Below are 17,869 nucleotides of genomic sequence, written 5' to 3'. Positions count from 1 at the left end.
AATTTTTTTTACAACCAATAATTTGTCATCTTAATTTTTTTAAATCAAAATGACTTGAGGATTGGGTTTTTAGCTTTTTAAACAAAAAAGTAAACAAATATAATGTTATAAAATAAGTAAAAATAAATACACATAATGTAAGTATATTACAAATGCTTATTAAAATAGATTTAAAAATAAATTGGCATCCATTTATAGGTAATATTAATGATTATTCATGTATACTAGTTAATTGTTAGTAAAAGCATAACTAACATGTTTTTTTTTACAAGTCTTACAATAAGGAATCAATGGCATGTACTACTCCATTTGTAGCTGGAATGTTTCGTGCTATAATATTAGCAGAATTAACTCTTACTTTTCCTGAAAATTCACAATTTAACCATCAATGATATACATACAAGGTTAATTTTTAATCTATCTTACCAGAGTCTTTATATATAGTTAATTGAGCTGATGATGACGGGATAGATTTAAGCAGAAGGCTATCTTTAACTTGGTAAAATTTCATGCCAGCTGTATACAAAGCAGCATTTGGTACAAGATGTCTCATGACCAAAGCTTTTGCTTCTTCAATATTCAATAATTCAACTGGATCATTGGATCCTGCTGAAGCAGATTCGATGTGTTCTAAAAGTCTAGATGCATTACTATTTCCCATAAAAGCTCGGTTAACAGGAGCAAATAAAGTATGTGTTTTAGAACCTAAAAATTATAAAACTATTAATATTAAATTGTAAATAAAAAAAACCTAATGCAAAATAGAACAAATAACATCTTGATTAGTAATTAAGTACTACCTAATAAAACCGATGTCATTCCAGAAAATCTGATTAATTTTAAAAATTCTGTGTATTTTTGATCGCGATCCGATTGTAATGTTTGTAATAAATCACCTACTGGTAAAGGGAAAAGAACCCTATCAATAGCATGTGCTATACTATGAACTCCATAAGATGAAGAATCTGATGGGTAATTAACAACTATATCTTTTTTATCATCCAAAATACGTGCTCCGTTTATAGTAATTACCTATAACATAAAATTATTCATAGAAAAAGACTTACTTATAAAAATAAGACCTAAGATTATACTTTAATATCATTCCACTCAACATCTTGTGTCGTAAATGTATTAACTCGCAATTGAGTTCCTGCCAAACTTACTCCAGTCATTTCATCTTGTAGCGACTTAACATTGAAAGCTCCGGGTATCACATGATGTAATAATAGCTATATAAACAAGTAATATTTTAAAATAATTTTCTAATGCATATTATATTTAATTATAAGCGAAATATCTTTGAGTGAAATGTAAATGATTCTTTAGATAAAAATCTAAAGAATTGTGACCATTTGGTTTTAATCTGGAGTTATTGAAAGATTGTGGTCTGAACACAATTCATACATGTATTCACGAATATTATATAAGTAATAGATTTTTAATGAAAAATAACAGGTGCAAATATAATAAAAAATCCATGAGGAGCTAAAGAAATATTTCAATCTTTACTGCCCCCAACCCTAAAATATGTTTTTGCATATAAATATAATTTTATGATTTTTTGGGGAGCTAAGCCCTAAAAATATACAGTGATTTTTTTTCATAATAATAAAAGAAGAATATTAATAAAAAGTTGATATAATATAAAGTAAATAAAATAAATTTAGACAAAATGTATTAAATTTAGTAAATAATTGTTTTCTTACGCCAATCAATAGACGAGGATTTTCTCGGAACTTCTCATCCGCTTTGTCAGGCCCACCTAATTGAACTAACAGCGATCGAAACGCTTTATCTGTAGGTACAAAAATTGTAAATGGTCCTGTAAAAGAATTTTTATGGGTAATCCCAAGTTCAAATTTATATACAATTATAAAATATTTTATTTTTATACATTTAAAATTTTTTATTAATATTTATGAACTGTTTTATTTTTTTAATTAATTTCTTTTTTAAAAGTTTTTTAAATAAATAATTAGAAATTAATATTTAAGAGAGAGGTTTGAATAGATATAGGCATTATCCATATCTTAGAAGTAGAATTTTGCCATGCTTAAGACAAAAAAAGTCTATAGCTTCTCTTAATAAGTCTTAAAAAAAAATTACAGAAACTGTATAATTATGCTACACCCAGATGGCAAAATTTTAGATACGGCACTTTTCTATTTATTGGTTAATTTGAAATTGACTACATACCCATAGTATCATTGAGAATAGAATCCAGTCCAGATTTTTTTAAAAACTTAGCCATAGCATAGAATCCTTTGTTTTTTAGTACATTACTTAAAGTCGACGGATGGTGAGACGAGCTTAAAGGTAAATCGGTGTCGTGTAAATCATGTTGAAATGAATCCTCAATTTCTTCATTTTGTTTGAAAATATTAACATTGTCGTCAAGCACAAATGAAGGTTCTGAAGGAGTGTTAGATGATTGTTTAAATAGGTCTACAGAAGGAAATATATTTTCTTTGGTTTTGCTCAGGATAGGTTTACTCCAGGTTATTGGCGTTGACGCGGTACTGGTAGGATAAAGTGTACTTATTGGATTAATTGTTTTAACTGTAGTTATTGCGGTCGGCAAAAATATATCATTATTTTGGTATTGTTTAAAAGGATTAGTCGTTGAGGATTTAATAGGATCGAATTCTTCTGAATATTCATTACTATTATAGTCTGAAGGTTTTTTGTTTTTAATCGTACTTAAACGATTAGGTCCAACTTTTGAGGGTCCTTTGTAAACAGGTCGTAACTGTGCAAAATTATCTTGATCGTTAAATTTGTCTACTAAAAGGGGAGTTGGAACGGGCACTGTAGTTGAAGTTGGAGTACCTTTAGAAGTCGTTGTTGATGCTGGTTTCAGTAGTACTGATGATTTATTAGCCATTGTTTTCTTCGAATTTGAAATGCTGCTGGGTGGAAGTTTGAGTTCACCTCTATTTAATTTATCAATAATTGTATTTAGTTCAGATGAAGCTGATGAAGAAGCCGATGCAGAATTATCCCCTGAAATGTTACCCACATTTAAAATATCATTATTACTTCCTCCACTATTATCACGAACTCCTTGAACACGCACTGTTCCGTCTGGCCTTTCTTCTAGTATCACAAATGTCACCTTTTTATTTGACGGCGATGAGTTAGAATCAGCTGATGTTGAACCATAGGTCAATTTGTCTAATTGAACCTGTTCTAAAAGACCCATCTCAGGATCATGTCTTATAACTTGGTAATCTGCTCCCGGGGGAAGTACATTTTTTGTTAACTCATCGAGAACTACACTGGGTGGCTTAGCCGTAGTGGTAGTAGTAGTTGTAGTAGTGAGACTTTCTGACTTTGTATTTGGTTTTTGTCGAATCACAATTGTTTTTATGGCTGTATTGGATAGTATACGTTTATTATCTATTGTGCTAGAAATGCCTTTTATACCATTGCTTAATTCTGGTATGCTGGAAATATCAACTCCAGGAGGTAATTGTACCAATTCATTTTGACCTGACGAAGATCCTCCCAAAAAATCTGCTGGAAAACCAGGCAAAGATGATAAGTTAGCTGGGTTAAAATCTTCTGGTGCATTTAGTATGGTGAACTTGGTGTTTTGATTTTGATTTTTTAATAAGTTATTTATAGCAGAAGAAGACTTTGAATTTGGAGATATAATAGAAGGTTCGTTATATTGTAGTTGTTTTCTTATTTGCTGTTCTATTTCTGAGGTGTCGTCATTTTGTTCTCGTAGTGGCTCTGTATCAATAGCAACCGATGGTTTGAAAGATGGAAGTATTGTCGAAGGCGTTGATGTACTAACAACATATTTATTGTTAAGATCAAAATATTTTGGAGGTGACGATATAGTTGACTCTTGGAATGCGCCATTTTTAATCGTTTCTGACGATTTATCGGGTCTATAAAATAAGTTATCTTTTTCATCCGCTTGTGCATGTATGTAATGTCCCGCATGACTGTTAAAATCAGAAGGTGGTAATACTTGCTGAGACCTGTATGGTGAACCTAAAATATGTTGTTGAGAATATTGTTGCAATTGATATTTTTGATTATTAACACCTTCATTAGTTATACGTCTTCGATCTAAGTCTGTTAATGTCTGCGAAGGCTGAAATGGTGGATTAGAAGGTGGTGGAGGTGGAGATAATATATTGACATCATTATTTTTATTAATATGGTGATAATTATTATGGTTTTGTATTATTTCTTGGCCATGGTATCTATGTGAGTTATGGTGATGTACATTTCCACCACTGGTTTGTAAATAGGTCAAAGACCTTTGTTTCGGTTGACCGTTACTTGTATGTGAAGTGTCAGTTTCAAATTCTTTACTGTTGTCAATTACAGATTGACGGACATCCTCTAAAATGTGTTTTTGTTGATCAGGAGATAAAGAAGGACTTATTTTATCTTGCGAAAACAATTCAGGATTTAGTCCGATTTGCTGAATATGAGCATCCTATAAAATAAATTTATTAATTTTTAAGATTGCTATTAATAAATTATATTTTATAATTTCAAAAGTCTATTATTAATTTTATGATGTTTGATTGTAAAACTTGAAATATTTTTATTATATAATTAACAATTTATGTTTTAAATTGATAAGTTATAAAATATACCTACTTAAACGTTGTATTGGCGATTAGACTAAAAAAAAATTTTTAATCGTTCCTACTTGTTTCAAGAAAATTTTAAAAAAGGAATAATTAAATTAGTTAAACTCTATTTTTAGAAGTTTAGATAACTAATATTAAAACATTATTTACCTGAAAGGTTTACGGTGTTGCTTTAATTATTAACTTGGCGTATTTAAACACTGAACTAGTACAATATAACAGAAATATAAAACACCATAGATGAACTACTTGATGGCCAATAGGTACTTGTAGCATACTTCAAGAGAAAATAGTATGGCATACTGCGTCAACAATAGATATATAATGTATTTAGAAAACTAAACAAAAGTGTCAAATAGGTACCCAACAATAAATTAATAAACACAAATATATAACCTATATTTTTTGTGCCGTATAATATCGGAATTCTAATTTATTAGTTTATATGAACAAGTTTTTATTATAATTATAACTGAAAATCTGATACACAAATTGGTTTAACTGATGACTTCAACCACTGTATACAAGAATTAGAGGCATAATCGTATAAGTTATTAAAAAATAATCTAACCTTGAACATGTTATTTTACTGAGTCTTTTGATATGAATTATTTAATAGAGGTACAAAAACACAAAAAAATTACTTGTTGGAGATTTCTGAGTCACCATTAATCCTATTATCGTTTATTTAAAAACTAAAAACGTAATGGAATTTTCAAAAAAATTAACTTTAAAGAATTCGATTTAATCAAAAACGAACAAAACTGTTAGAAAAAATATTTGTATGCAATATTAGACAAAATTTCTTTATTTATATTAAAGAAATGGAAAAACAGTTCTAGATTATAAAGTGAGAAGTCTATAAAAATGATACGAAATCTATCCGATATTTTTTAATTCAAAATTAAAGTAAAAGTTAATGGATGCCTAAAATATGAACATGAGATAGCAGGTTAACTTCGAGTAAATATAGAAACAGTTTATTATAGGAATACCTAATGAAACTTCCATAGTAATTATTATTGTATATAAAGCTTAATAAACTCTGAATACAAAACAATTCATTTGAATATAGAATTCATAGATTTTTATTTAATAACTGTATATTCAAAACTCATTGTAAAATATTTATTTGATTTAGTTAAAACAAGAATCGAGTTAATAATAAATAAAAAATTCTAATGAGATTAAATAAGTAAGTTTAAAGATTAAATTTTTCTAAGCTTTAAGAAGTTATGTGCGTGTAATATTCAAATTTATCTAATTTGATATTCCTATAATATTCCCTTAAAACCAACATCAATTATAGATCCAAATAAAGATAATACATTTTATTTATAGTAATACCGAATATTATATAATCAACTATATTTTTCTTTTTATTACAGACAAAACATAGAGAAATTTATATGATTATTTTTTTGAAACAATCACTTAAATAAAAAGTTATTTCAGATCGATCAATCAAAAACGTGTATCGATTTCTGTTAGTTATTTGCATAGTCATCATTATCGGTCAATAATATTTAGTGCAACTTAACATTCATCCCGTTATCTCTGTCATTGTAAGATGTTTCACATTCTGCTCTATCTACCAAAGTATAAGACGCACGCACCACTATGTTGTTACACCTAAAATTGAAGTATTTATACGATGTGTTGAACATGGGAAATAGTTACAATATTGTTGTAATACGGTAGAGCATTTACGAACAATAGGATAAATATATACATCAACTATTCATCTTATTTTTCCTTGTATGTGTCACGGTGAACGCCAATGTATTGAGTACACTCTCCATTGAACTAAAATATACAAGACAAGAAAAGTGTAACACATTTGTACTATCCACTTTGTTTAAAGTATCCATCTAGCGAATCAACATTTAACTTATAACCTATGGTTTCTTTTTAGAATTATTGGATAGAAAATATAATAGCTCTCATACGGATGTAACGTTTAAAACAATAGTACATGCAAATAAGCACCGAGTCGTAAATGCTGCAATGTTTAATTGATAATTATTAACTACTGAATTTCCATAATAAATGTAAATAAATTAAGTGAATAATTAACCGTATATATTTAAGATGAGTCGTTATTATTTTCTCTCGAATTTCAATTCTATGGTAAGTTAATAGCCCATGCAATAACCGATAAAATAAGGTAAGCGTATGAAAATCTCAAGTCAAGTATAGTGTGCATTCATGAATAATAATTAGTCGTTACTGGAATATTAATAGGCTTATTTTCGCTTTGCGCGAAACAATAACCAAAACTCGGGGATTTTATTGTGTTGCTCTAATACTTTTGGACACGGTGTTACTTCTAATAATTTAAACTCCCGTGTACATAGTAGTCATGTGAGTATTTACAGACCGTTGTAAGGTGGAAAAGGAAAGTAAAATCGGCCAGAATCGTCTGAGATTCTCAATGTCAATGCTGCCGTTGCGATGACGGCGCAACAGTATTTAGCGGGAAAACGCTAACAAACAAAAAACCACTTTCTACAAGCAAAACGGCAATAACAGCGCTTATAATTTTATATACCGACAGTTCTCACGGAATTTTTAAATTGATGATTAGTTGTTGGTAAAGAAAAGGAAGTACTTTCATACGTTTAACGTGGTAGACAAATATGTCGTTTTACAATAATATTTGTATTCATTTTTCTAATGAAAATCATTAAATAGTCGTGCTATAGTGATATGTGGTTTAGAATATTGTCGTAATGTGATTGATGATACGTTACGTAGTTGCTTTTGGCACTTCGTGATGCGCTGAATTTAAATAGAAAGAACGCGCGTGCCCGTTTACTTATGTCACGAGGCAAATAAAGATGTTTTTTATGCATTTAAAAGTAACCGTCGAAAGATAATCATCCGCTTCGACCACCTTATACGTTCTCCCATATAGCTCAAGAATTGCCTTTCAATAATTATGGTTTATCAAAAACAACGACATGGATACCATTAAACATTCTCAATTATTGGATTGCCTGTATTCATTCGAGTAAATTTTATAACATTTTGCGATTAAAATATAGAAAACACGACACTTCTAAAGTATATTTTTAAGACAGTGCACAATAAATAATGTTTAGAATAACAAAACAATTTTAGCTTTATGTATAAGAGAAAAAAAAAACTGCCACAGTATCCGCAATAACATAGTATTATTAATAATAATATTTAAAGCGTATGGTAGTCATGTAGATAACTATAAACTCGGCCAATTATTATCTAATATAATGGTTTAGTTTTAAATAATCTTAAATATCATGCCAAAGGCCTAGTAAAATATCTCGTTCGATTCCAAAAAAGAAAACGATACAATAAAATGCAAATTAGAGAGTTTCTGAAGAAACTTAAACGCCATTAAGCTGATTACACGAAAACATATTCACAAAAATCACGTTTCGGGAATCATGTTTACAATGATATAAATAGATAAAATCTACTGTTCGTTACAATTCAATACGCAAACTACAAATGATTTAACAAGCTACACGGGTAATTGCTTCTCTCGTTATCCTATTGTTGTTCGGATGGCCTAGACAATTTAAAGATTACAGCCCGCAGAAAGTGTTCAGGTTACAATTGAATTTTGACTCATTGAGCTCATTAATTGTCCTTACAGAGTAATTTCTAGAGTTAACTTTACGTAACCAAGTAGATGATATGCGATAAAATATGCATTATGTACTGTTTACTACTCTATACGTAAAAATAGTAGAACAATAAGAAGCGAATGGCTTCGCACGCATATTAACTGTTGAGATTATCTGCACAATTTATTATAATGTATACTATATCACACCGGCGACTTAAAAAAAAGAAATTATATTATTGTGCGGAAGTCTAGAGAATGAATTGTGTTACCGTTCGTCATTATCATGGTGTGAGATGGATAATGAGAAAATACCGTAAAAAATGTTTGTGGATTTTAAATTCGAAATATTTTTTAATTTTCAGTTAACAAAATGCTTTCATTTTTCGTTATAATCAGATGTTGTATAGTTATAATTGTTAAAATATTTAAATTATGTATCTTGCATCAAGTATTTTGGTTGCATAATAAATAAGGTTGTAAATAATATTTGTTTGATCAAAGAGATAAATTTTATATAAATTATTTAATATTACAGTAAAAATATTTGTTTTGCACTATTTTCGTGTAATTTATAGACCTCGAAATAAAATGTGGGCTTGGTGTAAAAAGATGATATGCTTAAACGCTTTTTAACATATTTAAGATAAATTTTTAAAATAAATTACCAAATAATTAGCCGTCTTCCTGATTATGCGTTTAAAGCACATGACGAAAAGAGACAATATCAATAATTTTTACTATTACCATGATATAATACTTAAAAAGTGTTTGTGTTCAAAAAATATTTTTATTATTGGATCGGTAATGCTATAATTAATAATTTAAGCTTAAACCGAAGAAGATTTTTTCACTAAATAGATATTAATTTAGTTATATATTTAGTTATTATAGAGTTGGGAAAGAACTGTCCATGCACTCACACCTATTGGTCCATTGTGCGCATTAATTTAGTTTTATATGCAATGAATGTTTCTCAATTTTGTATGGATTATATTTAAGTATTTATACATGCACATAAATATTTATGTATTTTTGTCTTTAAATAAAATTTATTTATTATTATTTCTTGGAAATGTTATTCAGACGTTATACTAAAAATAAATAAATATTTCATTTAAATTTTGGTATTTTATATAATTTAATATGTTTTTCATTAATGGATCTACACCTATTTACACATAAAATTATTTATTCAAAATAGTGTATATATAACGAATTATAGAAAAAGAAAATTGTTAAGAATTAAATAGATACTAAACATTAATAATACGAATGGTTCATTCATCATTAATAATATGGTTAATTCCACTAAGTAATTTTTTAGTAAGCGCAGTTATTTATTCCTTTTCATTTTAACAAAACAATGAATAGAAACTTTATTTTGCCTTAATTTTATTTGTTAACAATTGTATGAATTTTCAAAATGTTCTCAAAAAAGTAACAACTAACGCTTTTATTCGGGAGTGTATTTTTAAGTTTATAAGTGAAAAATCAACTCTAGAAGCCAGATGTTTAAAAATTCTAAATGTAAAGTTGCAACTCGTATAAGTATCGGATGTTTGGGTCATAAAAAGAGATGATTGAAAAGAGAAGATATGACGATCGTCATAGTTAAACCTTAAATTATTTTACAAAGCGATAATGAAATATCTAATGTCTAGAAACTCATTAAAAAAAAAAAATCAATTTTAATATCATGTACTATTCTTAAGTACACTTGGTAATGTTAACACAATATTTTCTCATAAATTTACAAGTAGCCATTGAAAAAAATCTAAATTATTAACTTCATTAGAGTTAAGAATATAACCCTATTAAAATTGAAAGATGGATTAATGATTGCAAATCAAAGTTATAATGGTTTGATATATATTTTACGTTCGGGAGATAGTTTTGTAATTTTTTTGATTTTTTGCTTTTTTAAGTATAAGTTTATTATACTTTATTTAATGTGGTTGTAAAGTTTAATAAATTTGAACTTTAAGATAATATATGGTAAAAATATGTGTCAAATAACCATAAAACACGTGATGATGTAAATTCATATTTTTTTTATTGCTTGTTGAAATAGATTATTGAATACTAATTTTACAGTCCCTTTCTACTGGTTTACAATGAATATAAATGCATCTACATACATAGTTTAATATAAAAAGAACGAGATAGTTAAGAAATAACTATTAGAGAACGTATTACTTGCAATGAAGTTCTATTGAAGCAATGATGAGAGTTACCTAACTAAATAATTCAATTATGAACGTCTTGGCCCACATGATATTATTCCTCAATGTAAAAGTCAGCACAAAATTTCAATTCATTAATAATTCTATTAAATATTTAAGTACAGGTTACCATAATTAATAATTAAAATCATTAAGGAAAAACGGTTTTAATTGGCACGTGAGATTCTATAATTTTAAGACAATTATATATTTTGAGTTTACTTTTATATTAGCTGAACAATAATTATACAGCTATCTATTCAGTTAATTTATAGCAAAATTTATAACTATAAATTTCTTATATTACATAAAAAATAGAAGGCTTTGATTAATGATAACTTTATAGTAATTATTATTATTATTATTAAATAGGTAAAACATGTGATTAATTAAAACTAACAAATTTAAGTCGTATTATAATCTATGCTTGAAACTCATGTTATTTTGATAATTTTAAGAGTTTTTCGAAGTAATGATTTTTTTTTCATCATTCACTTAAAATAAATAACTTTGCATTTGCTATTTACTCTTGTTATACAATAGTAATAATAATGAGTTTAAGAAAAGTTACCTTAAACATCAAAGTTTAAATTATTACCTCTAAAAGAGATTACCTTCCTCTATCCTGAACAGATATAAGCTTTCTTTTTTAATTTATTTAGATTAAGGCGAAAGAAAATTGTTTTACTCTAAAGAAATGTATAATTATTCAAATACATGTGGATCTATTAGTTCTATAATAACTAGATGAGTGTTAATACAAACTCTATATAATAAATAACTCGTGTAAATTACTAAGCTGCTATGTACAGATTTGATATAGTTAGAATCTATATAATTATACTCTGTAAATTTAATGTAAAATATTTATAAAATAATTAATTTCAATACTTTATTAAATTTCAAAATAGAAATGAGAGAAATTTTCTTTGGATAAAATTGATTATTTTGTTTTATGAAATACTACGTTCTTTAGTCTAAAATTTTAAATGATCACTATAATATAACAAAGAATAATTGGACGTACAAATTTATTATGATTCTGTTGTTACAATGTTTTTCGCAGTTAAGACGCATCAAAAAATCTAAATGCGGATTAAATTGTTATTTAATTTTAAACAAATAATTGACAATAATCAATACAATAAGTTAATTTTTTTCTTATAAATTTTATTTAAGTTTCCAATAGCAATTTTTTTCTAACTTAGGCTTAAAGGCGAGATGTTTAAGATAATTCTAAACACGTGTTCGTGTTTCAATAAATACTAATAACCGGTCAACCAAAGTTCACTTCACCTTCACCTTTTAACAATAATTGAAAACAGATAAATGTATATAAGCAGCAAGAAAAAGTTAATTTGATAACCAGTCATTTATTTTTAGTTTGCAAACGCGAAAAATGAAAGTTTTTACTTTTACGCATTTGACGCGACAGACAAATCAAACATTGTAAATTATTTGGTTACATGAAATATCACAATCATGATAAATAGTTTCCGCTTCGTAAGTACTTGTATAATGTCGATTCCATTTTAAAACCAACATTAATTTGGAAGCAATCATTTAAGTTTGCTTGGTGATTTATCAATGGATAATAAATACATAATATTGTTTACTTTTTACGATACAATAAAATTAGAATCAACAAAAGAGCGAAACGAGAATAATTTTGTTTAGAATTATTATATATAATAGCACCTCGTAATGTAATATTTAATACTCGAAGCGTAAATCTGTTTATAGACCAATTTACACTACATTACCTTTATCATTTTTATTTTAGTATATTCATTGTCTATTCAATAATTTCTATTATTTGTTTATTACATACTATAGACATTTATTTGTTGTTAGTATAGACGCTAAATTTTGTTCATAATTTTATAGCGTATATCATTTGAAATTAAACAAAAGTAAAAGCGTGGTGCGTTTAGAATTTTTGTAATATATGTCTCCGAAATTAATTGTTTTATCTTAAATACTACCTCTAACAATATTATTAAAATTACATATATATTATAACTATGATATTAAATAACTAAATTATCTACTATCTAGTCACCTACATGACAAAAGACTACGATAAGTAATGTTTATCTTTTGGCAAAATTTACGTTGATTTAATAGTTCCTTTGGAATGATACATTATGATTATTTTTTTAGTTAATATTAATTATATTAAAAATATTTATTTCGACAGCCATACAAAAAAGAGAACGAATTTCAGAAAAGAGAATTTGAGAAAATCGAATCCACATTTAGATGTGATGACTTTTTTGCATATTTTTTTCTCTGGTTAACTGGTTTGATTGAACTAAGTTTATATTTGACCCGTTCCATCTTATAGATTACAAAAACTTAATTTACTTTATTGATATATAGTTAAATTATATTATCATAAAGTTATGTAAATATTTATAACACATTTTTAAGCCAGCTGTGACAGAGCTAATTCAAAATATTCCTATGTCAAGGTTGAAATTTTCTCAGTAAATTCGCATAGGTTTTTTGAAAGTCTAAATTTGTATAGTTTTATTTTTCTAATTTCATTTTTTCTCTAATAAATATATTGCTATATAAGATGTCTAATCAAATTTGTGTTTTTATTCTAACTTTTTCACTATTTTTTTTTTTTATGGAAATTATTCAAGATTTTTTTATAAATTGAAGGTTTCTGTGCAAAATAAAATGAATTCAATTTACAGGAAACCAAAATTTCTAGAATTTTTAAATGTATCCTTACCTACCAAAAAATTAAAAAAATGTTATATTTGTTATATAATTGGTCGTAACAAATTTTTCCTTAGATTGGTAAGTATTCTGATTTAAATCATGATTAAAAACCACCAACATCTAATACTATAAGAAATAGAGCCATTGTATTTCTACAGAGCCCGTTAGGTTTAATAAATTAATAATAGAATTCATTGAAACGATTAATAAAATAAATAAATTACAAAAAATTAATACAGTGATAAAAAATTATTTACAATTGTTATAAATACTTAAATGTATTACTTGGTAAGTGGATGATATAGAAGTGTCGGAATTATCAATCTGTTGATGATTTCTAATTGATTGCAATTTAGTTGTTATACCATAAGCTCCGCGAATATATGTTGTAAAAACTACCACCATAAAACATAAAGCCTTAAAGAACGACAATCGGCGATATCGCCTGAAAAAAACAGTCTTCATTTCGTTTACTATCTATTTTTAACTTCTATTTGATAATCGACCACAATAATAATTCACGTGAAGTAACTTTTATATCGGTTATAGAAAATAACGTGTACGTAGTTTATTTAATAAGTATATTTAACACTGTTATATTACAAAACCGGTGGCATCAAAAGAAGCGATAGAACTGTGGAAATAAGAAGGTGAAAAGTGACAAGAAATATAATATTTCTTGATACTGTTTCTCCTCCTTCTAACGTCCCTATCACTTTTTGACCAATTAAAAAACTANCCTCCTCCTATCACTTTTTGACCAATTAAAAAACTAAAGACATTGGTAGCAGTTTTCTTTTTTCTCCGCTACTTCTGCTTATTCAATGAAAGATTTGCAATAATGTTCCGCAAGTATAAAAACCATTATAGGACNTCTCCTCCTTCTAACGTCCCTATCACTTTTTGACCAATTAAAAAACTAAAGACATTGGTAGCCGTTTTCTTTTTTCTCCGCTACTTCTGCTTATTCAATGAAAGATTTGCAATAATGTTCCGCAAGTATAAAAACCATTATAGGACTTTGGAGTAGAACAAATTAAATCAGACTTTAATTTTATTTTTATAATTTTTGACCAAGTATGGACCGTTTCCAGACAATGAATGTAAAACTTCACCGAATATAAAAGAATATCGACTCAAAATTATTAAATATAAACCAATAAAATATACTTTGAGGGTTTAAATAATAATGAATATATTAAAAAATAACATAAAAATAAAGACATAATGTAAGATATTTTACGATTTGAATTGTCACAATCTGGGGGGAGAGGCGTTCTTAAGACATCTTCTCATGATTGTCCAATTTTTTTAGGGTTTTTGCCGCTCCTTTGCTTCAGTTATCAGATTAGTACAAAATTTGGTGAAAAACATTAAAATTTTTTTTTTATTATAATGTCTGTTTCTGTTTTATTATTACAAGGATAGAAATTTAAACTTTGTTTTTACTCTTTTGAAAAATGTACAGAAATGGACTACTACCATCTTTCCACTATATCCTTCATTTATTCAACATTAAAATAGTACTTAACATTTTATAAATGCTAACTTAAAATTAATTTTATCTGGATTTATAAAATAATAAATAAAAATAAAATATATTTTTTGTTTGGTTGTTAATGTTTTAACAGCCGCCAAGTATCATTATTTCGATTTCCACTTTTTTATTTCAATTTATGTTTAAAATATTAAACTAATAAACATATTTAGAAAGAAATTGAAAGTAGAGTATTCAAAAATTATTGATGCAACGAATTTAATTATGATTTAAATTCATTTTTAATTAAAATTTAATCATTTAAATATTTACAATTTATCATTTACAAACATTCTCAAAGACTGGTTTAATTATTTTAAATACGATATTTCATTTGAAATCTTATTTCTAATGAAAAATATATAGAAATGTCTTAAGTAATACATCTAACAGTTTTGTTTATTTTTCACTAGGCAAGTGTGTTATAGCCAAACTTTAGAGCGACAAATGTATCAATTAAAACAAGAAATTGCATCATTTACTGACCAAAAATAAAAATTAGTTATGTGGCTTTTAACACCTTGTGTATCTTTAGAAGCAATTGATCATGTGTTTAATAGCACTGATTGGTGAACTCGCAAACCAGAAGATATAGTCCTACAGTTCAGCGTTTCTTATTTCGATTGTAACTATGTGGTTGATACAACAATGTTCTCGAGCAGATACTAAACGAATTTTAAAAGGAAAACGCAATGGAACATTTTTAATTCGACTAAGAAGAACTAGTCAGTCAGCCCTTTCCATTGTTTGTAATGAAATGGTCAATCATTGTGTAGTTTAAAAAACACTTAAAGGATTGGGTTTTGCTGAGCCTTATAATATTTATTCTTCACTATTCACTGACATCCTTAAAAAAGCATAATGATTCTCTTAATTCTACATTAGCATGCCTAGTGTGTTAGCTGATACTGACAAAAAAAATCAAAAACTAAAAAGTTACTACCAAATGATAGATATCATATTTATGCTAATTCGATAAAAAAACTCGTGATATAATTTTCTTTTTATAAATATTAATTACTTATTAATGTTAAAGGGTTATGAAATAAGGAGTAATAGTAATATATTAGGAAGCATATATTTAGACATTATGATTGACAATAATAATTTTTAACTTGTTTATACCAAGAGTGATATTCTTGGTATATTACATAAAAATTAGAAAATAAAACATGAAAATAAATATTAATTGGAAATTCCTACTTATTTTCCTTTATTTAAAAATGTCTATAATTTAGTAAATGTATTTGTTTATGTTATGCTTAAAAACATTGTTCAAAGAAATGTGTTTCTTTAACAATGTAATTTTTGTAAAATTAATTTTGAATACTTAATTTTAATTGACTATTTTAGCTTTGATGCGAAGTTGAGAAGGTATTCATTTTACTATGATGTAATTTTTTTTTGTGTCTGAATGCTCAATCTCAGCTCTCGCTGGACCGATTTTGATGAACAATACGTCAAAAGATCACAAATCGTATTTAGTCAAAGACATTACCCTCAAATATTGAAAAAAATTCCCTCGTTCCACGTAAACGGGGGAAATACCCCAAAAATTACAAATTTAAAAGTCGCCATTTTTTTCAATTTCTTTTACTTAAAACTGCCATACATTTTTTAAAAATGACCAAATAAATATAATTTTTTTTTTATAGATACCTTAGGTATTTACCTATCATTTGATATATTTTTGTGAACATTTGACTCTTTCACAGCCTATAGGAAGGGTTTCAAAGTGGCAACATTTTCACAAAAAAATAACTTTCGAAAATGTTCCGGAAAGTGTGATACTTTTATATATACCTTAAATTAAAGCTTATGTAATATACTTTAATTTGAAAAAAAAAAATGTTTGCTTCTGGATTTGTCTTTATGGTGAAAATGGCAACCGTATTTAAAAATATGCTATTATTGTGTTAAAATGCTGGGTTTTGTATTTTATTTTATTTTAAAATACTTGACAAGAGGAGTACATAGATTTTCATAAATATTATATAAATCAAATTGATATAGCATAGAAAGTTAAATTTTTTTGTTTTTTTTTTTTAAGTCGAGAAAAATAACTTAGAAATATAAACTAGCTTAAATGCCATTTTTATCAAACTTCGTATGAGACGTACAGTTGCCGAGTCGGTAACACTTATGTGTTACGCGCTTGGGGTACAAAGTTTCAACCCGTGTGTGGCAAGGAATTTTTTGCATTTTTTTCTTAATTCTTTTTAAGTTAAAAAAAATTTTCAACTCCTTTGATTTTTATCTCCTTTATATTCAATAAAGATCAAGGATCCTATCACTGTAGTCGCCCCTCGCGTGAAGTAATTTCTTATTCATATTAAAATTATTTTACTGTATTTTAGGTTTTAGCTTCAATGCAAAGCTGAGAAGATATTTTTTGTGACTATCATTTATTTTCTCTGCTCTAACTTGACCTACTTTCTTCAACGATACGTCAAATTAATACAATTCATATCTAGTTGAAGATATTACCCTCAATAATTAAAAAATTAAAAAAAATTCAAATTTATTAAACAGTTACTTATCCCATGTTCTCCATACAGACAATTAAAATCATTAATTTCTAATGTTTTCAAAGTATTTATTGACGAATCAAGTTTGATATGATAGGTTTCAACCACTAAATTAAATCATTTTACTTTGTAATTTAATAATTTTTTATTATATTTTTTGAGCAGAAATCAAATAAAAGATGTAATTCATATCAAATTATACATTGATAAACAGATTTGTTTGTCTCTGGAAGTGTTACAAGGAGTATTGCTACTCCCCATTAACTTAACATAAATAATATTTAATATTAGATTATGTTTTAATAAAATAATATTTTACTATTCTAATTTGATGATTGACAAAAATGTTTCTTTTAATGTGTTTTTTAAATAGTCTTACATAAAAAATATCTAGTTTAATATTTCTATTTTAAGAAAAATAAAAACCTGAAAGTTTATTTTAATGATAAATTATATTCCTTATTATAATTTTGAATAAGTCATATAAATTTATAATATATACACAAAAAGAAAATAAATACAGTTTATTAAAAAAAACGTATATTTATATATTTATTTTTGTTAATAACATAAAGTTAGTAAAATTAATTTAACACATAGACTAAAAATAAATA

General features: G+C 26.5%; 1 protein-coding gene across 1 annotated transcript; it reads right to left on the bottom strand.

The window, feature by feature from the left end:
• Positions 1-12: 12 nt before the first annotated feature.
• On the bottom strand, positions 13-13,819 carry LOC126897177 (probable serine/threonine-protein kinase DDB_G0275165). The gene is made up of 7 exons (XM_050670546.1): positions 13,476-13,819; positions 2,200-4,462; positions 1,710-1,825; positions 1,095-1,232; positions 801-1,032; positions 427-705; positions 13-363 (listed from the first exon to the last, which is right to left on the bottom strand). The coding sequence occupies exons 1-7, from the start codon at positions 13,653-13,655 to the stop codon at positions 275-277; spliced, it is 3,297 nt and encodes a 1,098-aa protein (XP_050526503.1). The 5' UTR covers positions 13,656-13,819; the 3' UTR covers positions 13-274.
• Positions 13,820-17,869: the final 4,050 nt, after the last annotated feature.

Source organism: Daktulosphaira vitifoliae, unplaced genomic scaffold (assembly GCF_025091365.1).
Source record: "Daktulosphaira vitifoliae isolate Bord-2020 unplaced genomic scaffold, ASM2509136v1 Scaffold_2, whole genome shotgun sequence".
Classification (NCBI taxonomy): Eukaryota; Metazoa; Arthropoda; class Insecta; order Hemiptera; family Phylloxeridae; genus Daktulosphaira; species Daktulosphaira vitifoliae.
This window is presented reverse-complemented; position numbering and strand designations above follow the sequence as displayed.